At 42.2% G+C, this 26140-nt stretch overlaps 1 protein-coding gene across 1 annotated transcript in view; it reads right to left on the minus strand.

Moving 5' to 3' along the window:
* The window catches only part of slc35b3 (solute carrier family 35 member B3), a 38075-nt gene extending 12432 nt beyond the window's left edge, over window positions 1–25643 (minus strand). Inside the window, exons 1-7 of the mRNA XM_060900087.1 lie at window positions 25140–25643; window positions 23327–23554; window positions 10989–11110; window positions 6411–6565; window positions 4623–4730; window positions 1038–1135; window positions 829–921 (exon numbers count right to left, since the gene is read on the minus strand). Coding sequence (XP_060756070.1) covers window positions 829–921; window positions 1038–1135; window positions 4623–4730; window positions 6411–6565; window positions 10989–11110; window positions 23327–23539 — 789 coding nt within the window. The 5' untranslated portion in view covers window positions 23540–23554; window positions 25140–25643. The remainder of the gene's footprint in view (window positions 1–828; window positions 922–1037; window positions 1136–4622; window positions 4731–6410; window positions 6566–10988; window positions 11111–23326; window positions 23555–25139) is intronic.
* Window positions 25644–26140: the final 497 nt, after the last annotated feature.

Here is a 26140-nt window from a genome sequence, read left to right on the forward strand (position 1 = left end):
CGTTAACACCTAGCTAGTTAACTTGGACACTGTTAGTTAGCATGTAAAAACAGAATTACACCAACATGAATAACGTTAACTTATCTGAAGTCCTTTCAGAAATATGTTTTAGCATAATCTTGCCAAATAAAAAAAAAATAGAAATCTTTCTTTTCTAGTAACCTTAGCTACCCAATATGCTTTAGAGTTTGAAAAGAGTTTGCTACCATGCCAGGTGGAGTTTCACTGACTAGCTAGCTTAACGTTAAACCACCATGATGGCACAGCATGCGTTCATTTTGTGAATCCAGTCGGTTGCTTCAGAGGCATTAGGTTTTGTAAGTGTTGTGGCAATAATACAACAATGCATTGACAGAAAATGTACTTTTAATACTTAAGTATTTTTAAAAGCAAGTACTTCAGTAAAAATTTGACTGGACAACTTTCACTTGTATCTGAGTAACATTTGACCAGTGGGACCTGCACTTTGACTTAAATAATGAAGTTGGATACTTTGTCCAGCTCTGTTCAGTATAGTCAGAATGGAACTTTTAACTGCAATTTTTTTCCTTTTCACTTTTAGAGCTAATGAGATTTTAAAATGCTATAACTTTACTTTTGGCTGAGGAACATGCAAAAATAACAGCATATTTCAGATCAGTTTGTAGCTTTGAGAACTGCATAGATTGCATTTCATTGTATGAAGGGATTTCCCAGGACCCCACATAAATGTATGTTAATTAGCTGGCCTAACATTTTATATTCTATTATCAACTTTCAAGACTGGATTAAAGTACTTTAAATGGTGTGTTTTATGGCTTGTATTAGTTCAATATGTCCAAAACTGACCTGAGCACAGAAGGCCACAGCAGGTCCCAGCCCTCCCATGCACAGAAGTCCAAGCAGAATGTACACAAACCCAATAGAATAGGAATACAACACCTTCAACACACACACACACACACATATACAGACAGACAGAATCAGAGACAAAGATTAGTTAAATTGCATGACTAACGCGTTGTGCTTTGCGGACAAACCTAATGAGATAACTTTACCATTTCTGAGTTTGATCCATTGTGCAGCTTCATGGCTTTTTCCTGCACATTTCCAATAGCAGCATCAGCACAAAGGGCCAGGGAGATAAGGATAACCCCTGTGAAAATCAGACACATCACAAACGATTTTTAAATACTGCTGCATGATGATTATAATCATGATTCCTCTTAAACAATTACCACAATTACTCTTCCAATTTATCAAGAAAATCTTATTGCACCTATATTAAATGAGACCAATAAAAAAAGCTTTTGTACGTTAATTAGTACAGGGCTTTTCAAAGTGTGGGGCGCCAGAGTTCTTAAGGGGGGGCGCAACGTGAGGAAAAATAAACCAGAATAAGTTACTATTGCGGACATTTAGCGAACTTCAGCTAGCCTTTGCCAGAGACAAAATGGATCGATTTTTAGTACCTAAAGCTACAGTGAGTGAGGAGACAGAGTCTGGGCCAAGCAAAAAAACAGACCCTCCAGGATGTTGCGATTTGCAACTTCCAACGCAAATTCAACCAATCCCCGCGAATTCAGGGCGGTGTTGCAATTATATCCAATCACCGCAACTTTCCCGCAAATTTGACCAACCGTTGGCATTGTCTTGAGGTGACGTCGACAAACTACCTTCCGCCTTATTCCGTGTATACGTTCAAGAGAAGCAGCATGCGCGCAGTGTTGCCAGATTGGGCGGTTTCAAGTGCATTTTGGCGGGTTTTGAACATATTTTGGGCTGGAAAACGTCAGCAGTATCTGGCAACACTGCATGTGCGAGTCAGTGTTTATATAGGCTTAAATTCTGTTACTGAAAGTGTGTTATGCTTACAGTGAAGGACTGTGTGCACTTTACATTATTTTTTTTACTTAATACAAGAAATTAATGGATGCCAACATTTTTGCCAAAATGGTATTTTATTTTCCATTGTTTAGGCAGCTTCAGCATCATACTGTGAGATTCTGTTCAAATTGTTTTTTTTTTCTTCTATGAAGCCTGAGCCATTTATTTTATTAGTTTATAATTATTGTTTAATTTAGTCTTCAGGAGAGACTGCCTGCACACAGTACTAGTATTAATAGTTTTGTTTTCTTGCATGAAAGCTGAGGCATTTATATTATATTTTAAGGTAACTTCATGTTGTGCTGTGAGGTTCTCTGCACTTTAACTTTTGAACCAACAGGTGCATTTGGATAAGTAAAGCCTATTTTTCTGCATTTTTGTAGTCCTGGTAATCTTTTATAGTGGTAAAGTTGTTTATAGGACCATTTATCAGTGTCTTTACACGGAGTGCAGAATTATTAGGTAAGTTGTATTTTTGAGGATTAGTTTTATTATTGAACAACAACTATGTTCTCAATCAAACAAAAAGACTCATAAATATCAAAGCTGAATATGTATGGAAGTTAGAGTGGGGTGTTTTTAGTTTTGGCCATTTTAGGAGAATATGTATGTGTTCAGGTAACTTTCACTGTGCAGAATTATTAGGCAACTTAATAAAAACCAAATGTGTAGCCATTTCACTTATTTATTTTCACCAGGTACACTGATATGACAACTCCAGATTTGCAAATAAACATATCTGACATTCAAACACAAAACAAAAACAAATCAGTGACCAATATAGCCACCCTTCTTCATGAGGACACTCAAAAGCCTTCCATCCATAGATTCTGTCAATTTCTTTATCTGTTCACGGCCAACATTGTGTGCAGCAGCAACCACGGCCTCCCAGACGCTGTTCAGAGAGGTGTACTGTTTTCCCTCTTTGTAGACCTCATGTTTTATAATGGACCACAGGTTCTCTATGGGGTTTAGGTCAGGTGAACAAGGGGGCCATGTCATTATTTTTTTCACCTTTCAGACCTTTACTGGCTAGCCACGCAGTGGAGTATTTGGACGCATGAGATGGAGCGTTATCCTGCATGAAAATCATGTTCTTCTTGAAAGATGCTGACTTTTTCCTATACCACTGCTTGAAGGTTTCTTCCAGGAACTGGCAGTAGGTCTGGGAGTTGAGTTTGAGTCCATCCTCAACTCAAAAAGGTCCAACAAGCTCGTCTTTGATGACCCCAGCCCATAGCAGTACTCCACCTCCACCTTGCTGGCGTCCGAGTCGGAGTGGAGCTCTGTGCCCATTACTGATCCAGCCACAGGCCCATCCATCTGGTCCATCAAGAGTCACTCTCATCTCATCAGACCACAGCACCTTAGAAAAATCAGTCTTAAGATATTTCTTGGCCCAGTCTTGACGTTTTATCTTGTGTGCCTTACTCAGTGGTGGTCGTTTTTCAGCCTTCCTTACCTTGGCCATGTCCCTCAGTATTGCACACCTTGTACTCTTTGACACTCCAGGAATGTTGCAACTCTGGAATATGGCAGAACTGGATGCTAATGGCTGCTTGTTAGCTTCACGCTTGATTTTCCGCAGATCATGTGCAGTTATTTTGCGCCTTTTTTTTCCCCACACGCTTCTTTCGACCCTGTTGACTATTTGCAATGAAACGCTTGATTGTTCGGTGATCACGTTTCAACATCTTCGCAATTTCAAGAGTGCTGCATCCGTCTGCAAGACATCTCACAATTTTATACTTTTCAAAGTCTGTCAGATCTCTCTTCTGACCCATTTTGCCAGAGGAAAAGAGGTTGCCTAATAATTATGCACACCTGATATAGGGTGTTGATGTCATTAGACCACACCCCCTCTCATTACACAGATGCACAGCACCTGATATACTTAATTGGTAGTAGGCTTTCAAGCCTAAACAGCTTGGAGTGGGACAACATGCATTAAAAGGATGTTGTGGTCAAAATACTCACTTGCCTAATAATTCTGCACTCAGTGTATTTTTTTAATCAATAGTTTTTCAGTAATAACTTAATATTTAACATATCACTCAATTTTAATCACAAAAAGAGAAAATCGCAACAATTTCTCGCAACTTTCACTTCCTCCCGTAATGTAATCGCAACAAAAACCTAAAAAACACCGCAACTTTCATCGCAATTTTTTGGACCCCCCCACAACATCAGACATTTTAGCCCGCAACAATCACAAAAAAGGCCCACGAAATCCTGGGGGGACTGGAAAAAGAAGGAAGTATGACCACGATTATTTAAAGTTTGGATTTTCATGGACTGGATCTGAAGATGCTCCACTGCCACAGTGTGTTGTCTGCCAAGAGGTGCTAGCTAACGATGCTATGAGATGTTTAAAATGTGTAAAACAAGATGTTTTAAAAAGCACAAATGTTTAAAATGTGAAAAAGAAAAAAATTAAAATGTGTACAACAACCATTTTTTAAAAATACGAATGGAACATTAAGTAGAGCAACAACAAAAATTGTAAGGGGGGGCGCTGTTGTTTATTTGCTCTCCGAGGGGGGCTGACTCTCCCACACTTTGAAAACCCCTGAATTAGTACATTATACACCTGCAATCCTTCACAAAGATGAGTTTTAATAAAAAAAAAATCAGGATCATAATTAAAACAGGATTAACTGGGAGGCTCAAGTTGTACATATGACTGTAGTTCACAGGTCACTATCTTGCACAATCCATTATTCCAGTGTGCTGAACATGGATGATCAACACACTACCTGTCACATTGAAGTTCGGGGCAACCTTGCTGTCAGCCAGCGTAAACCAAACGAGGCCGAGACTCATGCACAGAGCAGCCATCACATCTGCAAAATTGTACCGTTTGCCTGCAACACAAACCATAAATAATATTCAAACAGGCCACAAATTCTAAACCCAGAACCAGCCTGCTTAGTGCTTTGAGACCTAAACAGGAATAGAAAGTAATTAATGATCATCACTTCTTGCTGGGTAATGGTTTGGCATCCATTCATCAACTCCATTTGATCCACAAAAGCTCCTATCTGCCATGGACATCAATGTCACTGCTGAAGCCCCTAAATAAGACACAATTGATGCTCTTGTAAATCTTTCGTGCTGTAGTTGGATAGAAAGTGTTGAGAGAGCAGAATAAGTCCTTCAGATCAGAAGCTGAGAGCAGCTACCATGACACTAGCTGCAGGTTGCATCTTTGAACAAGTTCAGCAATGGAAAAAGGACTCCTTCATCAATGCAACAACAGAACGAGATTGCGAGGGGGAAAAAAAAAGGAGTGAGAGGAAAAATGGCTTTCTTCCTTTCCTTCACAAACTCCTCATCCAGGAATGGAAGAATGAGCGATGAGGAGAGAGAGCGAGTTGCGCCTTCTCGACCTCTTCTTTGCCGTGGGAAGACAAGGTGACACAACAGGGTAGTGTGTAATGCTTTTAGTCTGCTTAGCTTTGATGGACCAGCATCTAGCATTCCATGCAGAACCAGCACATCAAACCCTGGGGAGGGGGGCACCACGCTCCAAATGCCGGGATTTGGCGGAAAAGAAAACCATAAAATGATGCGAGATGAAAAAGGCTGTATTTCTGGCTCTCTCTCATTCATTTTCTTCTTTCGTTCCTCTGTGGATCCCTGTACTTGTAATGTAAAAACGGGGGGGGGGGGGGGGGACGACAAAGCCTGAAAAGACAAATAGTTGTTGCTGCTCCAAGAGAAAGAGTGAGAATAACTCATTATTAATACTCTATTATTATTAGTATTAGTGTGCGCGCGTGTGGGGAGAGGTTACTGATTATGGAATCAGAGCATAATTCAGGTAGCCAACTTTCCCGTAGTGAAAATAACCACATAATGCACACTAGTACACAAGATTTTGTCATATAGGCAAAATCTAATACTGGAGTTACAGTATAACAGTGTAGTACAACAATATAAAACATTTACTGTGTAAGATAACTAAAAGCTAAGATGCATTTGTTCAAACAATAATATCCTTTTGTTCAGATGTCACATGATTTAATTCCTTGGAATGATCGATTGTATAACAAGAACCTTTTTCTCATCACAATTCCACAACTAGGGCGGCACGGTGGTGTAGTGGTTAGCGCTGTCGCCTCACAGTAAGAAGGTCCGGGTTCGAGCCCCGTGGCCGGCGAGGGCCTTTCTGTGCGGAGTTTGCATGTTCTCCCCGTGTCCGCATGGGTTTCCTCCGGGTGCTCCAGTTTCCCCCACAGTCCAAAGACATGCAGGTTAGGTTAACTGGTGACTCTAAATTGACTGTGAATGTGAGTGTGAATGGTTGTCTGTGTCTATGTGTCAGCCCTGTGATGGCCTGGCGACTTGTCCAGGGTGTACCCCGCCTTTCGCCCATAGTCAGCTGGGATAGGCTCCAGCTTGCCTGCGACCCTGTAGAACAGGATAAAGCGGCTAGAGATAATGAGATGAATTCCACAACTAATATTTTGAAAGAAGCTGAACAAAGAACACCGTGAGCGGCAGCTGACATTTTTCATTCATAGACCAATTTTGTCATTTACCTTGTATGAAAACTCCTCCAATCATAACTGGAATGAGTTTGCAGCATTTGAAGATGACTTGTGTCGGGTAGTTCAAGTATCCCAGTGATGTGTTGGAGAGGCCCATGGTCCCGACTGTTAGAAATGCTATGATCATGTATGTCTTCCCTGGGATCCTGAAAAAAAGTGGTTCAGAGGAAAACAAAATGGTTCCGTATGGCAGCTACCTTAGCCCCATTTTTTTTTTAAATATCAAAGTACATAAAGGCATTTTCCCAATGCACTATTTGTAAAATTGCTCAGTTCTCTCTAATCTGATATACTGACACTGGACCACAAGCTGAATGCAGGAACTAACCCCAAGGCACTGCACATCTCCAGGGCTATCAGACACAGCTAGTCTAATTTTCCAATCTGTTTTCTCTGTGTATTTTGTTATCTCACCTGTGTATTTTTCTGAGATACAAAACACAGTTACTCAGCCATCATGAGTTCACTGGCTAAAACTTCTCAACTGGGTTATAAATATAAAATAAAATCAGGTAACATCGATTATTTACTAGCTTCTGACCAGATTACAGACCCCTGCTCCCCCCATATAATCGAGTAGCTGTAATTGTTTAAATGTATTAGGTCCACTTTACACGGGGACGGTCTGAAACAAAAACGCAAAAGTCCGTTTTCGTCCTCACTTTTTTCCGCGTCTACACGACCGTTTTCAAGGAGGAAATCTGCGTCTATACGGTGACGCATAAATGTGTGGAAGTCAATTGGATGTGCATGCCAGGCGGCTAGGTGGTGCTGTGAAAGACCTCCGCTATGTCTGCACGCATGCGCAACGTCTTCTGTCTTGTCTGATCTGCACATCTGCGCCGCGAAAACTTTGACTACTCTGGCTATGGTAAGTAAGAAAGTAAGTAAAAAAGTAAGAGCATACTATACCCGCCTCTGTTCATTAACAGTATACCGTATGTGCAGATTCGGTATAGATGTTCGAAGGACTCCTGGACGTTTATTAAAGCTGCCAGAGCAGCTTGAAGGTCCGTTGGATCGATGTAATCAGACATGCTCTTACTTTTTTACTTACTTTCTTACTTCCCGGGCTGGCATGTACAGTATATGACATGTGTATGACGTAAACGCGTACCCGACGTGAGCAGATCCGAGCAGAGTTTCGCGTATTGGGTAGTTTAGACGGATATGCAACGGGGGCTGTTTTTAACTTATCCACTCTGGAAGGCGTTTTCAATTTTTTCTGTTTTTCAGCCTCGGAAACGCCGTCCCCGTGTAGACGAAAGGCACTTCCGATAAAATATTTAGTCGTTTTTACCTGACAGCGTCCTCGTGTAAACGGGCCCTTAAAGGAACAGTCCACCGTACTTCCATAATGAAATATGCTCTTATCTGAATTGAGACGAGCTGCTCCGTACCTCTCCGAGCTTTGCGCGACCTCCCAGTCAGTCAGACGCAGTCAGACGCGCTGTCACTCCTGTTAGCAATGTAGCTAGGCTCAGTATGGCCAATGGTATTTTTTGGGGCTGTAGTTAGATGCGACCAAACTCTTCCACGTTTTTCCTGTTTACATAGGTTTATATGACCAGTGATATGAAACAAGTTCAGTTACACAAATTGAAACGTAGCGATTTTCTATGCTATGGAAAGTCGGCACTATAATGACAGGCATACTAACACCTTCTGCGCGCTTCGGCAGCGCATTGATACGGAGCTCAGATATCAATGCGCTGCCGAAGCACGCAGAAGGTGTTAGTACACCTGTCATTATAGTGCGGACTTTCCATAGCATAGAAAATCACTACGTTTCAATTTGTGTAACTGAACTTGTTTCATATCACTGGTCATATAAACCTATGTAAACAGGAAAAACGTGGAAGAGTTTGGTCGCATCTAACTACAGCCCCAAAAAATACCATTGGCCATACTGAGCCTAGCTACATTGCTAACAGGAGTGACAGCGCGTCTGACTGCGTCTGACTGACTGGGAGGTCGCGCAAAGCTCGGAGAGGTACGGAGCAGCTCGTCTCAATTCAGATAAGAGCATATTTCATTATGGAAGTACGGTGGACTGTTCCTTTAAATACAAAATATTTTAAAACTGCAGCATTTTAATCAACAGGGCTACAGAACTCTTTCTTAACTAGAATTAATTAAATGACAGTTCACTAATTACAATACATTACTGACATTTATTAGAAAATCTGAGACAGCATTACTGTATGTACTATATTAATATAGAATCACGTCAACCAAATGGGACACAAACACAAGGTGATGATATTGTGTACATTTTTAACTGCTCATCACCCCCTACTTACCCCCACTTTTTGCCACTGTCTGTCTTATCTGTATTTCAAGCCCTCATTTGTTAAAATACTGAGCAGATAAATTCAGAATAACGGCAAAAATAAACATTTGTTGCCCGTTTAGCTCACTGAAACTCACCAATGCTCAATTAATTTTGCCTGCTGTGTGTAGAGTGAGGAGAATATTTTTAGGATTGATTTCAATGTAAACCAAGAACAGGATGAACGAGACATTGAAATATACAGTACTTTGCTGACTCTTAGAATATACAATTAAGCCTAGTGGGACGGAAAAATAATTTAACTTCTTACAAGCTAAACAATTCAAATAACTTCAATGTCCGCTGCCCAACACTGCGTTACATGAGCTGTGCTTTGAAGTGAGAACATGTTCGTTTCATAGACTAATCATTCACTGGTTAGATACATGCCCATAAATGCACTATACAGCCAGAAAACCAGATAAGGTCGGAAACATCAACATGGTTAATGTGGATGGTTCAAGCAGGGACGTGGCACTTCCACTATTAACATTACTCACACTAAAACAACTTTTGTCATGAGTCCAGCAGGGTAGTGTACTCTTTTGTTAAAAAAAAAAAATTCCTCCCACACCCTTTTCAATCAAATATGTTTTTACGAAGTGACATAGAGCACACCATAGTGCGTTTCATAACACAGTTCAACTAATCGATAATTAAGTACGTTCTCAACTATTTTTATTATCTTGCAGCCCTACTGGCTATGATTCCAGCTAATCACTATGTAACCTGACTATATTTAACATGAGGGAGCTTTCCATAGATTTAATATTAATGATATGCCAAAGCAGGCTGTACGGCATACCACACAAAGTCATCTCAGCCATTGAACAAATCTACGCTAATTCTACATGCTGCATTGGACTGAAGATGGGTACAGTAGTTGGTTCGAGGTGGTAACTGGGGTCCGCCAGGGATGTGTGCTGTCGCCGATCCTCTTTGCTCTGGCCATTGACTGGGTGCTCAAGCAAGCAATGAAGGACCAGGGGATTCAGTGGCTTGAAGGACAAAAACTATCTGACCTGGACTTTGCAGATGACATTGCTGCACTAGCAGAGACCACATGTAACCTACAGACTCTTGTGGATGAGACCAGTACATCAGCAGCTAGCACTGGCCTTAAGATCAGTGCCAAAAAAAACAAGAACATGCTGACTGGAACAACACCAACAAGTGCATATATTGACCAGAACGAGGTGGAAATGGTGGACAATTTCACTTACCTTGGAAGCTCGACAAACAGCAACGGGGACCATGGCCAAAGAACTAGACTGTAGAGTGGGCGAAGCCTCAGCTGCATTTAACTAACTGGGAAAAATATAGCGACATAAGAAGAGCTCAATGAAAACAAAGATGCGATTCTTCAACGGCAATGCACTGTCCATCCTCTTGTACGGCTGCAAGACCTGGCACTTGAAGACCAGCGAAGAAAGGAAACTTGATGCTTTCTACACCAAATGCATCTGAAAAATCCTGGGTATTAGATGGCGTGACTTTATGTCAAACAAGGAAGTAAGATCCCGAACAAGTTAACAGCCAGTGTCAACAATCATATGCAAACATCAGCTAAGCTGGCTGGGACATGTCATCAGACTTCCACCAGAAAGACTTGCCAGCCAAGTTCTCCAGTGGAACCTCCATGGGCACTGGCAGAGGGGATGTCCAAAGATAAACTGGCATCAGACGGTCGAAAGGGTCCTCCGGTCAGTCGGCAAGGGATGGAGAGATGCATTGCGGCTAGCCACAGACAGAAACAGCTGGACAACCTTGGCTGCCTCATGTGTCTTAAGACGTGGGAGCCATTAAGTCTACATAAGTAAAGCAGGCTGAACTGTCTGGAACAATCAATATCTATAGACCATTACTGCATGTAATTTTGCAGTGTGCCCTTAAAATATCAACAAGTCTAACAGACCAGAGCCATAAAAACAGGATGTTGTCTCTCTGTCTTTTCTGATTGGCTGCAGTCCTGCTTCCTTCATGTCTGTATAATATCTAATGTCTCTGAACAGATGTATGACACATACATGCGCAATTCTGCAGCCAAGTCCAACCTCCCACCCCGACGGTGAACTATAAGTTTATCAGAGAGGCTCACAGCAGTCGAGGCACACCTCATTTTAAAATGCTTGTTTCTCCCTTGAATCAACAGTATCTATAGAATGTTTGTATGTTCATTTGCATTATCATATTTGCATGTGAGGAGTACTTTCTTTCACTCAGGTTGCATTTCCTACCTCCTCCTCTTGTCCTGGGTAAGCTGCAGCTCTATGAGGCCAAACATGGAATAGAACCCAAACTGGACCAGGGTAAGGTACCAGCCAAAGGGTTTAAAGCCCTCTACTGAGAAAATCAGCTCCTGAAAAGAAAAGAGACAGAAATTTGAAGATTACAAACCATGAATTATATCCTCCTGACTACCAGGGGGAAAAAAGTTTTTAAATCTCTTTTTTTTTTAACTTCCCCAATTGTTTGAAAGGGAATGAGGACATTGACAAGAGTTTTTATGAAAAAAAAGTTTTTATTTTTAAGATATAACATGTTCTCTACAGTGGACATCGGAACGTCATACATGTGAAATAGTATGATAATCACAATCTTTAAATGAAAATACAAACAATTCCACTTACAAATGAGTCACACTTCTATACATGAGTGAGACATCGAACATCAGGTTTTTTTGTTTATATTGTGATCTTTGATGTATTTCTGATTGATTCATGGGGTATGATATTTCAAAAAGCAATTCCCCTTCTTTGAGACACAAAGGAATACCTTGCACTTGGTGCACATCACATAGGTTTTACTTTTGCAACCAGATCTGCGACACCTTGATGCATGTGTTTCATCTACCATCTCCGGGAGATGGATGGCCCCATAGTATCTCAGAGCTGCATTTGGCTGTGGTTTCCACTTTTGACGTGGGGGAGTGTAGTCATCCTCACTGTCACTTGCAACTCCTGCTTGGGCCCGAGTAATCAACTGCTCACCAAGGAACATTTTGAATTCAAGAAACTTCAGTGCTTTCTTTCCCAGAATCTGGCAATCAGTTTTGTACTGAAGCCATGCATTGGTGACTGCCAGATCAAAAAAGTGGAAAATTGCACGCACTGTCCATTTCCGACTGCGAGTGGCCATCCTGTAGAAGCTTAGCATTCTGTCAGCCAAGTCCACGCCACCCATATTAGTGTTGTATTCAACAAATGCCTGTGGCCTTGACACCTGGACAAACCTTTTGCCTTTCTTAGACCATCTCCTGCGTGTGTCCTCCGGCTCGATGCCATAGGCAGTTGATGCCATGGCCACTGGCTTGTTATCCATCCACTTTAAGATGGCGACTTCAGGAGGACTTCGTCTGACCACCATCTCCGATGCCCCTCTTCCTTTCTTTGTGAAGGGCCTGTCCGCTATGATGTTGCAATCATTTGGAACTCTGTTGTTCATGAGAGTTCCAGTACCGGTCAACCCTTTTGCATTCAGGATTTCCAGGAGGTTCACGCTTGTAAAGAATCTGTCAAAGAAGAGGTGCATTCCTTGGGGAACAGATTCTGCCAAGTGAAGGACAGCTTGTTCTCCAATGCCCTGTCCTTCTGTGACTCTAAAGGTGGTTTTGCCTTGGTAGACCACAAAGTCTAGGATCAGACCATTTGGTGTTTCCAAGACAAACCTTCAATCCAGTTGGGTATGGTTTGCTTGGTACATACTGGCGAACTGGGCAGCGACCCGTAAATGGAACCATTCACACTCACACCTACGGTCAATTTAGAGTCACCAGTTAACCTAACCTGCATGTCTTTGGATTGTGGGGGAAACCGGAGCACCCGGAGGAAACCCACGTGGACACGGGGAGAACATGCAAACTCCACACAGAAAGGCCCTCGCCGGCCACGGGGCTTGAACCCGGACCTTCTTGCTGTGAGGCGACAGCGCTAACCACTACACCACCGTGCCGCCCAAATGAAAAATGTTTTCTGTAAATTGTAATGTATTTGTCTCATCTCATCTCATTATCTCAAGCCGCTTTATCCTGTTCTACAGGGTCACAGGCAAGCTGGAGCCTATCCCAGCTGACTACGGGCGAAAGGCGGGGTACACCCTGGACAAGTCGCCCGGTCATCACAGGGCTGACACATAGACACAGACAACCATTCACACTCTCATTCACACCTACGGTCAATTTAGAGTCACCAGTTAACCTAACCTGCATGTCTTTGGACTGTGGGGGAAACCGGAGCACCCGGAGGAAACCCACGCGGACACGGGGAGAACATGCAAACTCCACACAGAAAGGCCCTCGCCGGCCCTGGGGCTCAAACCCAGGACCTTCTTGCTGTGAGGCGACAGCGCTAACCACTACACCACCATGCCGCCCTAATGTATTTGTATGAAAATATAAAGTCAATGTGTACATTGTAGTCTTGCTCCATAGTGGACGACGGCTGGACGAAGATGAGGAGCATCCGGCATCTTCTTGCTCCTCTGCCTGTACTTGCCCTGCTTCACCTTCATCCTCAGAGCTGTCTGAATCCTCTGCTTCACCTTCAAACACCCCACCTTGCTCTTCCTCATCAGACAACTCAATATCTGAGTTTCCCTCAGCAATTTGCAGTAAAATCTTCTCTGCCTCTGATAGTGACTCCCTGCCTTCTGATTTGCAAAAAAATACAAAACAAAATAGAAAAAGCAACTACAAATGTCCACTACGGAGGACATTTCTTAAAGGGGGAAAATATTGTGGTAAAACATGTTACATTAACTCATAAATTGATTTAATGTGTTCTTAAGAGGTTCATGTAAAACATAACACCAATATTTGAAGACAACATTTGTTAAGTTTAAAGTATTATGCACGCACTTTTCCTTTGACCATAAAATGCCTTTGTGGTGAGGGAAGCCATTTTCTTTGCAGAGGAAAAGGAAGTTCCCAAAACCTCACCCCTACAAATGAGGTATCATTTAAAAGTTCTAAATGTCCTCTTTAAGGCACAGTAGGAGTTAGCTCAGTACTATGTAAGGGGTGGGAGATATTCAGGTTTACAAATGTCCTCCAGAGAGAACAAATTTGAACTGCTGGGAGTCAGGAGGATATGGCTCCCGTGCTCGACATCACTGCAGATATAATCATTTCCTTGGAGATTATCAATTATCATCTTATCACCAAGCTCTTCATGAGTTCATACAGGTGAGCTAGTGGAAATACTACACTAAATCATGATGCCATGCTGTGGTCTTGCAGAAGCAGACCTGCAAAGATTTGTAATATACACTCGGTAGGCACTTAATTAGCTACACCTATACATCTGCACATTTCATCTAATTATCCAATCAGTCAATCATGTGGCAGCAGCACAATGGATAAAAATCACGCAGACAGGTCAAGTGCTTCAGTTAGTGTTCATCAAACATGGGAAATAAACAAGGGCGGCTGGTGCATAAGGGCGATTGGGCGACGCACTGCCAAAACGAAAAAAAAAAAGTTTTTTTTCTTTTTTTAAAACAAACTTTCACCAGCGCTGCTCGAGGCCGTTTTAATCTGTCTCTGGGTATCATTGTCCAATCAGGGTGGTCTTGCTTCTAGAGTACCGCCCCTTTTGGGGCGATTTCAGTCACGCTGAAAATCGCCCAAGAGTTCACTGATAGAGTCCCATGTTAATATTTTTTTTTCTCCTGACTGACACTTCAATGCAATCTCTATGGGTTCCGGGGGGGCTTGCCCTAACGTGCTTACGTCACTGCGAAGCGCGGCAAAGTTGCGTTCGATCCGCTCAGTTTCTGAGGTGAGATGGATGCGGAAAGCAATTCAGTGCGGTCCTTAAAAGAAGTTCCATTTAGTCAGCGATCAAATCGAGCTAAATTGGCAACAAAACAAGCTGGACCCCCCTCGACCAAATCTAAACATAAAACAAATTTCGACAAGGGGGGGGAATCATATACTCGAGGTTTTACTTCAACATGGTACCAGCACAAATCCTGCCGAGCTGGCTGCGAGGACGCCTCAGCGGTTTTCTGCTACCCCTGCTTACTTTTCCACCCTGGAGGTGGCTCCACGGACAACACTGCTTGGACGGTCACTGGAGTTTCGGACATGCATCATTTGTCGGAGAAAATAAAAAAAACCGAGTCATCAAAGATTCACATGGGCAGCTGCCTGAAATTTTCGGCTTTTGGGAGAGTGAACATCGCTACACAACCGGATGAGGGCTACAGGCTAGCAGTTTGCCACCACAACGATGAGGTGAGCAAGAACAGGCACATATTAAACCGGCTCATCCAACGCGTGAAATTTTGTGGAGTGTTCGAGTTAGCTCTACGAGACAAAGACGAAACTGAGGGCCCCAGTCACCGTGGTGTTTTTCTGGGTTTGGTTGGCTATTGACTTGCTACCTAGCTCAATTTACTTCAGTCCTGTGGACATTTATGGTCCGTGTAGACATAACGGGGGAAAATTGTCCCCCCTCGAAAAAAAATTCAGGAGCCGCCACTGGAAATAAATGTGATTTGAGTGACCATGGTCACTGTTGCCACACAGGCTGGTTTCAAAAACTGCCGACCTCCTGGTATTTTCGCACAGGACAGTTTCCAGAGTTCATACAGAATTGTACAAAAAAACAAAAAAACATCCAGTGAGTGGCAGTTCTGAAGGCAGAAATGCCTTGTTAATGCGAGTGGTCAGAGGAGAATGGAGAGACTGGTTTGAGCTGACAGGAAGGCTACGCTAACTCAAATAACCACACTTTGCAACTGTGATGAACAGGAAAGCAGCTGAGAAAACACCATGATGAACCTTAAGGGAGATGGGCTACAATGATGGGCAGAAGATCACATCAAATTCCAGTCCTGTCGACCAAAAACAGGAATCTGAGACTGCAGGCTCACCCAAACTGGACAGCTGAAAATTGGGAAAAGACCAGGTGACATGAGGCACTGCTCCAATTTTATGCTGCCACATGACTGGCTGACTGGATAATTGCAACAACGAGCAGATGTACAGATGTTCCTAATGAAGTGGCTGGTGAGTGCATATTCCACCAAACAGTAATATACTGCATCTTAAAGGAGCTGGGTTTTGGCTATTTCCATAACACTTTTATTATTACTGATCGAACCCAGCCTCATAGTTCAGTTAAAGATCTGATGACACGAACATGACTCTATGCAATTTCTTAAATAAAGTATACAACATGGCAAACATGTTAGATTTCTGTTATAATTACGTGAAAAGAAGCTGTTGTTACACGAATATCCAACTTTTAATTGCACAGCACAAGAAAACTGGGTCCGTGGCTCACGGCCATGCTGTGACGTCAGCGGAAGAACATGCTGCGGTTCACTGGCTGTTCTACTCTGGTTCTACTCAATGGAAATGGCGCATGAAAATGCCGGTGAACTCTCTAGTGCTAGCTCTTCCTCTTCTGGGAGTCTAGAATTGTATTGATCTCTTCCGAATAGAATCTATGATAGCCTACCCTCTTTACCCTTTGCCTCTCGTTGCTAGGCGGCAGTTACATGAAAGCCGCAAGCTTTCACAAGCAAATACATGACTGATATCACGCCGACTTTATGATTACATTTATGATTATCATGTAGAATCTATAGCTCTACGTACCTTTATCTTATGTCGTTTCACAACACGTTCTGACAGGAGGACTGTCTTTGGATCCGGCATAGTTACTAGTAGACCCCCTCCAGAATACTGGCAGTGTTGCGAGATTGGGAGGTTTCCCGCCCAGTTGGGCGGTTTCAAGTGCATTTTGGTGGGTTTTGAACATATTTTGGGCTGGAAAACGTCAGCAGTATGATACTGCTGACGTTTTCCAGCCCAAAATATGTTCAAAACCTACCAAAATGCACTTGAAACCGCCCAACTGGGCGGGAAACCTCCCAATCTGGCAACACTGTGTAGGCACTGCTGATGGTAGTAACACACGTTTGTGCTGAACTGAACACCCAATAGATTATTTTAAGCTGGGAAGGGTGTCAAAACAATCCAAATCGAAGTGTTCAGACCACAGGACGGATGTTGGTGAGGGCTCCCACTTGTCACGAGTGCGCCTGACTTGCTTCACACACTTCGCATGCAGCTCGGGATCTCTGGGAAACTTGAATAAACTTACCCCATCCTTGTGGGTTTTGGAGCAAAAGCCGGCAACACAACGCGAAGGCATAATAACATATATATATATATATATATATATATATATATATATATATATAAAATCTATAATAATGTATAATAAAAATACTAATAATGATAAACTGAACACCTGTCGCATCAACAGCAAACTGGTAAGTTAGGAGGAAGGTTCTTTTGCTGACGTCATATAGCTCCTCCTCCTCATTCGTCTCCTGGGTGCTGCAGCCCCGTCAAATTTGCCCAAATAGCCGCGTTTTTTATCATAACTTGTAAAATAGGCGCCTTCGCGAATTAATATATGGATCATCGGGAATTACTTTTTATGTTATAAAACATCGCCAAAGATGTCAAAAACGTGTCATCAGCACTTTAAATCTAGGCCACAATTGCTCCAATTTGAATCAAATAACACAGAGCAGAATCAGTGTTGCTCTGTGACAGAAAGCAGGTGTTAATACATGGACACAGCTTTCCTACAAAACCGGCAAGTGGCCTATACTAGCTAGTTAGTGTGTCCGCCTCTCGATCGGGAGATCGGGAGTTCTATTCACGGTCAGGTCATACCAAAGACCATCATAAAAATGGTACCTACTACCATGTGCCAAGGCACGCTGCAATACAGATGCAAGTGGGGAGTTAAACTCTCATGGTTACCAGAGGACTAGCCCCCCACTGTAACCCTAGCTATGGTATGTGAGAGGCCAAGGGCTACGGAAACGGAGATCGGCACCGCCCGATGCGCCACGTGGCGCAGGAAGGACTTTGACAGCTTTCCTACAAACAATGGGAAAGTCGCTATGAAAAGGTTTCGCTTTGCTAAAAACAATGGACAATAGCATCCAAAATAACAATACAGGGCATAAAGGCACAGCATGAGCACTGGTGTAGGAGGAGTGCCAAAGCTAATTTGCACAAGACAATGAGCCAGTTTAATTAAGATTGCACTGACCTCTCTTTTTCAATGTCATAATACCAGTATCACATCAATGTGATGATGATGCCCTTTATTGTCACTAGTCACATGTACCAGCGAAATTAGCCGTCAACCTGTCCGTACTGTACATATACAACATACAATTGACATAGGGTAGACAGGACAGGAAGACAGGAATAAAGATAAAAAGGAAACACAACATGAGGAGAGATAAGGAAAAAAAGAACACCCCCCACTATGCTCCTGTCAGGAGTACAGTGTGGGAACATTTAAAAAACCTTTGCACATAAGCACACAACAACACAGGTATACTTTAAACACGGGACTTGAGGGGGGGGATCAGGGGTGGGGGGGGGAGGGGAGGAGGTAATCCAGCGCAAGCAAGCAGCCGTCCGCTCCTGCAGCCATGAAGGCGCTGGTCACGCACCTGCTTATCACACTGGGGGTAAAAATGGCGACCGCGGAAAGTTAGAGAAGGAATGCGAGGAATGCGAGAGTGTCTCCCGGCAGTGACCTTCAGGGGGAAATGTTGCCTCAGCAACGGCCTGAACCGAGACCAGTGCTGTCTCAGGGAGCCGAATGTCTATGTCATTGTCTATGTATCTGCTGCTACCCGATACAATATCTACAACCAAACCTGAAGCCTCATTTATCAACTGTGTGTATATGTAGTTTTGCATGTAATCATTTTATATATAAAGTTCAAATCTTTGCGCCACCATGTAATGTCCTTTCTCTTACATGAGAGCGAGAGAGAGAGTGAGAGAGAGAGAGGATATTACATGGTGATGCAAAGATATGAAGTTCATCTTCGAGTGGTGAATGTAAATAATACTATATACAAACAAACGAGTGTTTCACTGGGAAATACTTCACTCATATTTTTCATATGAACTACATTTCTCAATATCTTCACCTGTGAGGGTATCGATGAGTTGTTTTGACAAATCTGGCTAGGTTTTGTTTGTGAATGTGTCCGTATAATAAAAAGAAAATCTCACGTTGGCTTGAAGATATGAAGTCTATTTTCTCGTGCTGAAAAACTTGCATTTTTTTATACGGAATATAGGCTCCAGCTTGCCTGCGACCCTGTAGAACAGGATAAAGCAGCTAGAGATAATGAGATTAGATGAATACATCGCGGCTCTGAGTGACATATTTTCTCACAATTCACTCCGATGATGTCACTCCCAGTGTTTTCCCGCTGACTCGATGTGCGTTGTCAAAATGGCAAACCGGTTCAAAATTTAAATTCTTTTGATGAACTTGCGTATTTTTTGTGGATGTGTCTATATGATATAAAAGAACATTACATGGTGCTGCAAAGATATGAAGTTGAAAACTACATTACTCCTTCACTTCACTTACTCATGAAATCTATTCACCACTCAAAGATAAACTTCATATCTTTGCGCAACCATGTAATATCCTCTATATACAAAATGCATATTTGCACTGACTGATATCCATCAAGTTCTGTTTGTACATACAATATATGGCCAAAAGTATGTGAACACCTGACCAAATGTGCTTTGTAAACATTCCAGACTATATTTTTCTGTTAGGGCCGCAAGGTGGTGTAGTGGTTAGCACTGTCACCTCACAGCAAGAAGGTTCTGGGTTCGAGCCCCGGGGCCGGCGAGGGCCTTTCTGTGTGGAGTTTGCATGTTCTCCCCGTGTCCGCGTGGGTTTCCTCCGGGTGCTCCGGTTTCCCCCACAGTCCAAAGACATGCAGGTTAGGTTAACTGGTGACTCTAAATTGACCGTAGGTGTGAGTGTGAATGGTTGTCTATGTGTCAGCCCTGTGATGACCTGGCGACTTGTCCAGGGTGTACCCCGCCTTTCGCCCGTAGTCAGCTGGGATAGGCTCCAGCACAGGATAAGCGGTTATGGATAATGGATGGATTTTTCTGTTATTAATAATAATAATAACAACAACCACCTCCACTCTTCTGGGAAGGCTTTCCGTTAGATTTTTGCACATGGCTGTGTGGATTTTCCCGTTTAACCACAAAAGCTTTAGCGAGGTCTTGTCTTGATGCTGGCCAAAGAGTCCTGAAGTGCAGTCTACATTCCAGTTCATCCCAAAAGTCTTTAGTGCATTTGAGGTCAGGGCTCTGTGCAGCTCACTCAAGTTTTTGCACTCCAACCTTAGCAAATCATATCTTCATGGACTTTTCTTTGTGCACAGGGGCATAGTCATGCTGGAACATGTTTGGGACCCTTTGTTCCACTGAGTGGATACTTGTAACGCTACAGCAAACAAAGACAGTCTATACAGCTGTGTGATTTCAACGTTGCAGTAACAGTTTGGGGAAAAGCCACGTATGGGTGTGATGGTCAGGTGTGCACAAACTTTTGGCAATATAGTGTAAGGATACACATATGGGTCCGTCTCAGAAACTGGTCTCTCATTTGGGACATTATGGTCAAAAAATAAATTTTCTAATTTTACTTTTTTTTTTTTGCATTTCCCGAACACTCAATGTTTCTTTTGTCATGTTTAATAAGAATACAGATAGCATCTTGCTTTATCTGGCCTCCACTGTGGAAAATTTTTTTTATTACAATTCAAATGCTTTTGTAAAATTGATTTTCATATAAAATAACTCCATCATGAAGAATTAAAGCCCCTCCTTCACAGATGAGTGAAAATATTGAATAAATTCTCTTTTTTTGATTGTTTGGGTTAAAAATGCCAAGTTATGATGACTGAATTGATTATTCACTTAAATATGAATAATATGATACATTTTGGGTATTTGATATGGTGAAATAGGACAATGAGACACAATGGAAAAATCAAGAACACACCGGAAAGATGAGAATAACGGTGCTGGTAAAAGAACAGCAACTGTACCGGCTGAAGGTCGCACGGGTCTCTGCTGCGGCGCGCAAGCATCGGGACATCACTACCGCACTGGACGGAGCGCGAGGTGGGGGCGGGGCAAAATGACTGGCCATAGATTCTATCAAAAATTCAATTTAAATTGATCCTGGTTGCAAAATATTGGCCAAAAATACGCAAACACTACGAAATATGAAAGTAAGATGAAAAAGAAACATTTTATTGCCTTATACTGCAAGACTAAAACAAAATAAAACTGTCAAAACTCACCTTTTCAGTGATAACGTCCGAACAGATCACCCGCGTAACAGAAAGACCGCAAATGGAAGCACGATCAACTTCTAACTGTTGGAGTGGAAAATTCCATTCTACACATGCAAATTGTTAATGTGTGTCCTTCCCCGCACACAAATAACATGCTACGGTAAAAAATAGACCACAACTCATTTTATAGCTCAGAAACTCATACAAGACCAGCTACCATCGTAACATATTCTGTAAGAAACATATTCTATACCTAACTTTCAGCTTTCGTTTTAAAAAACAAAATCGCAGATTTATAACTAAATTTTTATACGGCGTAGTGATTTTAAGTTACTACTTTTGATCCTGCGGCTTTACGTTTAGATCAAAACACACGATCGTATTGGTTTCGGGTTTGCGGAAAATGGAGTTACAACGGTGATCAAATATTTTGCATGATGTTTTATTACAGTTATGATTATTCTGTGAGCACACCAATCCTTAGGTGTATAAAGTTACAACTTAAAATACAATTAGTGATAACTGTAGACTTTTCAGTGGACTACAACCTTTTTAAGGGAATGCGATGTAGTCGACCATTTATCATGTCCCAGATCAAGCCGCCATTTCTCCACAAATTTGCAGAATTTTTGCCAAATTCTGAATATTCACATCAAAGATTTAGTTTTATCTGTATTATTTCTGTCATCATTTTATTTCAAATTAAAACCAACATCACCAGTCAAAACCGTATGGTTTATTGACTGAGAGTATATTTAGTGGGGTACCCCCACAGTACCCAGTTTCTGAGACAGACCCTTATACACTCATCATCCACTTTATCAGGAACACCTGCACATTCATGCAGTTATCTAATCAGCCAAGCATGTGGCAACAGAACAATGCAAAAAAAAAAAAAAATCATGCGGATACAGCTCAAGAGCTTCAGGTAATGCTTACATCGAACTTCAGAATGAAGAAAAGTTCTAAGTCTGTGACTTTGATCATGGGATGGTTGTTGGTACCAGATGGACTAGTTTGAGTATGTCAGACACTGCTAGTGGGAGAAAAGTAGACTATTGTGCTCACAACAAGGTGCAGGCAGGTGAATGAAATGAAAAGTAAAATCAAAATGTATAATGAAGACAGATCTAAAGATGAGCTGATGTTGCCTTGCATGAAGATTTGGTGCCCACAGCTTTTTTGCAGTGTTTTAGGATGTACAGGAACCTCTTTGCTGAGAGCGATGAGCGGTTTCAATTGCCAAATGCAATTTTAGCTCATGTCTGCCAGCAACACACCTCACTTTTGAGGAGGCCAACAAAATGCAGCAGCATCCCCATGCACACTCGGGTCCTTTTAACTCCAGGGTTTTTGCCACAGGCACATTTCAATGAAAAATTGGAGACAGGTCTGGCATTATTCAATCAACTATAAGCTGAATAATGACGCATATTTTATGTCCAGTCATATTTCTCACACTGCAATACATTATGTTTCCAAATCGAGCGGTAGAAAGGAAAACAGTAATAAGGGCTTTTCACATCATCAATGGTTTTTGAGGAGCAACATATTATACACACACACAGCCATTAAAGTTGTTGACCAGATATATGGCAATTTGGTGGTTTATCTTTATGTAATCAAGGCGGCATGGTGGTGTAGTGGTTAGCGCTGTCGCCTCACAGGAAGAAGGTCCGGGTTCGAGCCCCGTGGCCGGCGAGGGCCTTTCTGTGTGGAGTTTGCATGTTCTCCCCGTGTCCGCGTGGGTTTCCTCCGGGTGCTCCGGTTTCCCCCACAGTCCAAAGACATGCAGGTTAGGTTAACTGGTGACTCTAAATTGACCGTAGGTGTGAATGTGAGTGTGAATGGTTGTCTGTGTCTATGTGTCAGCCCTGTGATGACCTGGCGACTTGTCCAGGGTGTACCCCGCCTTTCGCCCATAGTCAGCTGGGATAGGCTCCAGCTTGCCTGCGACCCTGTAGAACAGGATAAAGCGGCTACAGATAATGAGATGAGATGAGATCTTTATGTAATCATGTGTAGCGATTTTGACTGTGTAGGATTCACCAACATGCCTTGCATGTGACAAATGCCAATTTTCCGGTGTGTAATGGCAGCTCTTTCACACAGAATAAGAACTTGCTGCATGCACATGATGATAAATGAGACTCCTGGTTATTGCAAGCTTCTGTTGGCAAGTTCGGAAAACATCAGAGATATAACGATGGCTTGGTTGGAAGTCATGTGTATCCTGTGTTTACGTACAAAATCTGTGTTGAGTCAATGAACGCGTTTATATGCATCCCTACTTCCATAGAAATTAATTTAACCAAATCCTTACAGGTGAGAGACGTGCTCCATCAGAATAGAAACTCATATGTATCAGTGCTGGTGGGAGAACTGAAAATCATACCTGAAGGTATCCGTAGATGAGGTAAAAGAGAAATACTCCAGTCACGCAGATAAAGAACTGTGTGGGAGTGTTGAAACTGCTGAGGTTCACCCCTAGCACTCGGAGCTCCTCTATGGATTTGATGTGCGGGGACATCGCCTCCGTGGAGGAGGGTATCGAGATGGAGATGTGCTTTCGGGAGTTATAGTTGATTAAGCTGAATTTGGAACTCATTGTGTCTGTAGCCTCCTGTGGATTTACAAATGATATCATCAACATCATGACATGTCCTTAATATACAAAGGACTGCAGTATTGTTTGGGGGTCATTTGGGATGTGGGCAAAATGTAATAATCTAAATGATAGCTGAAATATTGAGAAACTTGGTCATAACGAATGAACATTTTGGTTATAATAATGTGCTGTGGATACAAGGTGGTACTGTTCTCTAATGTAAAACTCTTAGTAGTCAGAAGAAATGAAGTGGAGCAACTCACAGAAATGTCCTTATTTTTGAAAGAAAAGCACTGTTCTTTTCAATGAAGATCACTTTAAAGTGCCATTCCACCATTGGATGTATTTTTTGGCATAAAATACAATATATTTTATGACAACATGACTAGACAGAGAAATCTTTTAGCTTCAAAATGATATATCAAACATAATTTTTTGACAACGACAAGTATATTAATTTTGCGACCAAAGTCACCTACCCTTTTAATTTCCGCGCGGTAGTGAAACGTGAAGTCATCGGCAGGTTCCCCTTCTTGTGTACCACGTCACGTGTGACGTGGCACAGATTATCAGCAATGGCGGATAGAACGCGATTGTCAGCTTCGGAAAAGAAGCGAAGGAAAATAGCAAGTGATGCCCAAAGGAGACGGTCGATGGTGAATATCGGCACAGCAATCGACAAGTGGAAATCGCGTTCTATCCGCCATTGCTGATAATCTGTGCCACGTCACACGTGACGTGGTACACAAGAAGGGGAACCTGCCGATGACATCACGTTTCACTACCGCGCGGAAATTAAAAGGGTAGGTGACTTTGGTCGCAAAATCAATATACTTGTCGTTGTCAAAAAATTATGTTTGATATATCATTTTGAAGCTAAAAGATTTCTCTGTCTAGTCATGTCATAAAATATATTGTATTTTATACCAAAGAATACATCCAATGGTGGAATGGCACTTTAAACTAATCAGAAATACACTCTATACATTGCTAATGTGGTAAATGTCTGGTTTTTGGTGCAATATCTCCATAGGTGTATAGAGGCCCATTTCCAGCAACTACAGCATCACTCCAGTGTTCTAATGGTACAATGTGTTTGCTCATTGCCTCAGAAGGCTAATGGATGATTAGAAAACCCTTGTACAATCATGTTAGCACAGCTGAAAACAGTTGAGCTCTTTAGAGAAGCTATAAAACTGACCTTCCTTTGAGCAGATTGAGTTTCTGGAGCATCACGTTTGTGGGGTCGATTAAATGCTCAAAATGGCCAGAAAAATGTCTCGACTATATTTTCTATTCATTTTACAACTTATGGTGGTAAATAAAAGTGACTTTTCATGGAAAACACAAAATTGTCTGGGCGACCCCAAACTTTTGAACAGTAGTGTATGATGTTGAACAAATCGGTGTAGTGAGATGTGTTGTGGGTTTATTCAAAATCTGTGTCATATAATGTAAAAAAAAAAAATCAATCAGAGAGATTTTTTTTTTTATTCATACTACTAAGAGAGTTCAGATGGGCTTGGACTTGAGTTTTACAGTAATTTTGTAATCGTGCTCGAGCATGGCTCTTTCTGGCTGGCTGGAAACTGTAGCTTACCTGAACTAAAGACAGTAGGCAGATTCGTGGAAAGCATCAGAGGACTGGAAGAACAACAACAACAACTCCTCTGCTCTCAGAAAATCAAGTGGCCTGTCAAGAAGCTGGAAAGCCAGCCATGATCACTGACTAATGTCCAATCATCATATTGTTTTTTTTCACCAAAATACAGAAGAGACAGCTGGCACGCAAACATGACACGCATGCCACCTCATCACATGGAAAGAGAAACATTTAGCAGAACCAGTGAAACAAGCTCAAAGCTAACTGGCGACACAAAACTTCCGGGCTTGAGAGCAGCAGGCTGACTCTATCGCTTCCGAGTTTAAAACAGACACCGGTTTAGTCGCTAACGCCAGCACTAATTCTCTCCATTCGTTCTACAGTAATGCTAATATTTCATGTTCTCAAAGCTGTTAGCTACAGAACACCTGAACACGGACTTGGTGCTAAACGACCATCTCTTCCGGCTACATCCGTGTCCAGGCAGCACCACCACGCGCATGCGCAGCAGGTCAACTTCCGGTAAAGGCGGAACTCAGGTCTTTGACGTACCGCGCTCGCGTTGTTGTGCCACAGGGTGTGTGTATCACTAAGCACAAGCTTGCGTTCTTCTAAACTAATTTCAGAAGCTCATAAACCACCTCATCCTTATATATTTCCCGACTAGTAGTCTTTATTTTCATACCTTGTTTGTTTCCTCTTTGAATTGCTGCTTGGGATATTTGTTCTCGTGCCGAAATGTATGAGAACTCTTTGTCCAGTCCACCTTGAGTAATGTGGATGTTCAAAGATCCCCTTTCAAAAGCCATGTAAAGAAATGCACAGAACACGCTGTCTACTTCTGCAGATTTTACTGCCTGAATGCTGCCATAACTAAGGCCAGATCCACTCAGAGTGACCGATCTTCAGTATAAGGCAGAAGGTCTCTCTGTCTGGCCATTCATTTCCCCTTACATCCACGGTAGATGACAGGAGTCTGCTCCATCCTTGGCGAGAGG

Source organism: Neoarius graeffei, chromosome 19, assembly GCF_027579695.1.
Source record: "Neoarius graeffei isolate fNeoGra1 chromosome 19, fNeoGra1.pri, whole genome shotgun sequence".
Classification (NCBI taxonomy): domain Eukaryota; kingdom Metazoa; phylum Chordata; class Actinopteri; order Siluriformes; family Ariidae; genus Neoarius; species Neoarius graeffei.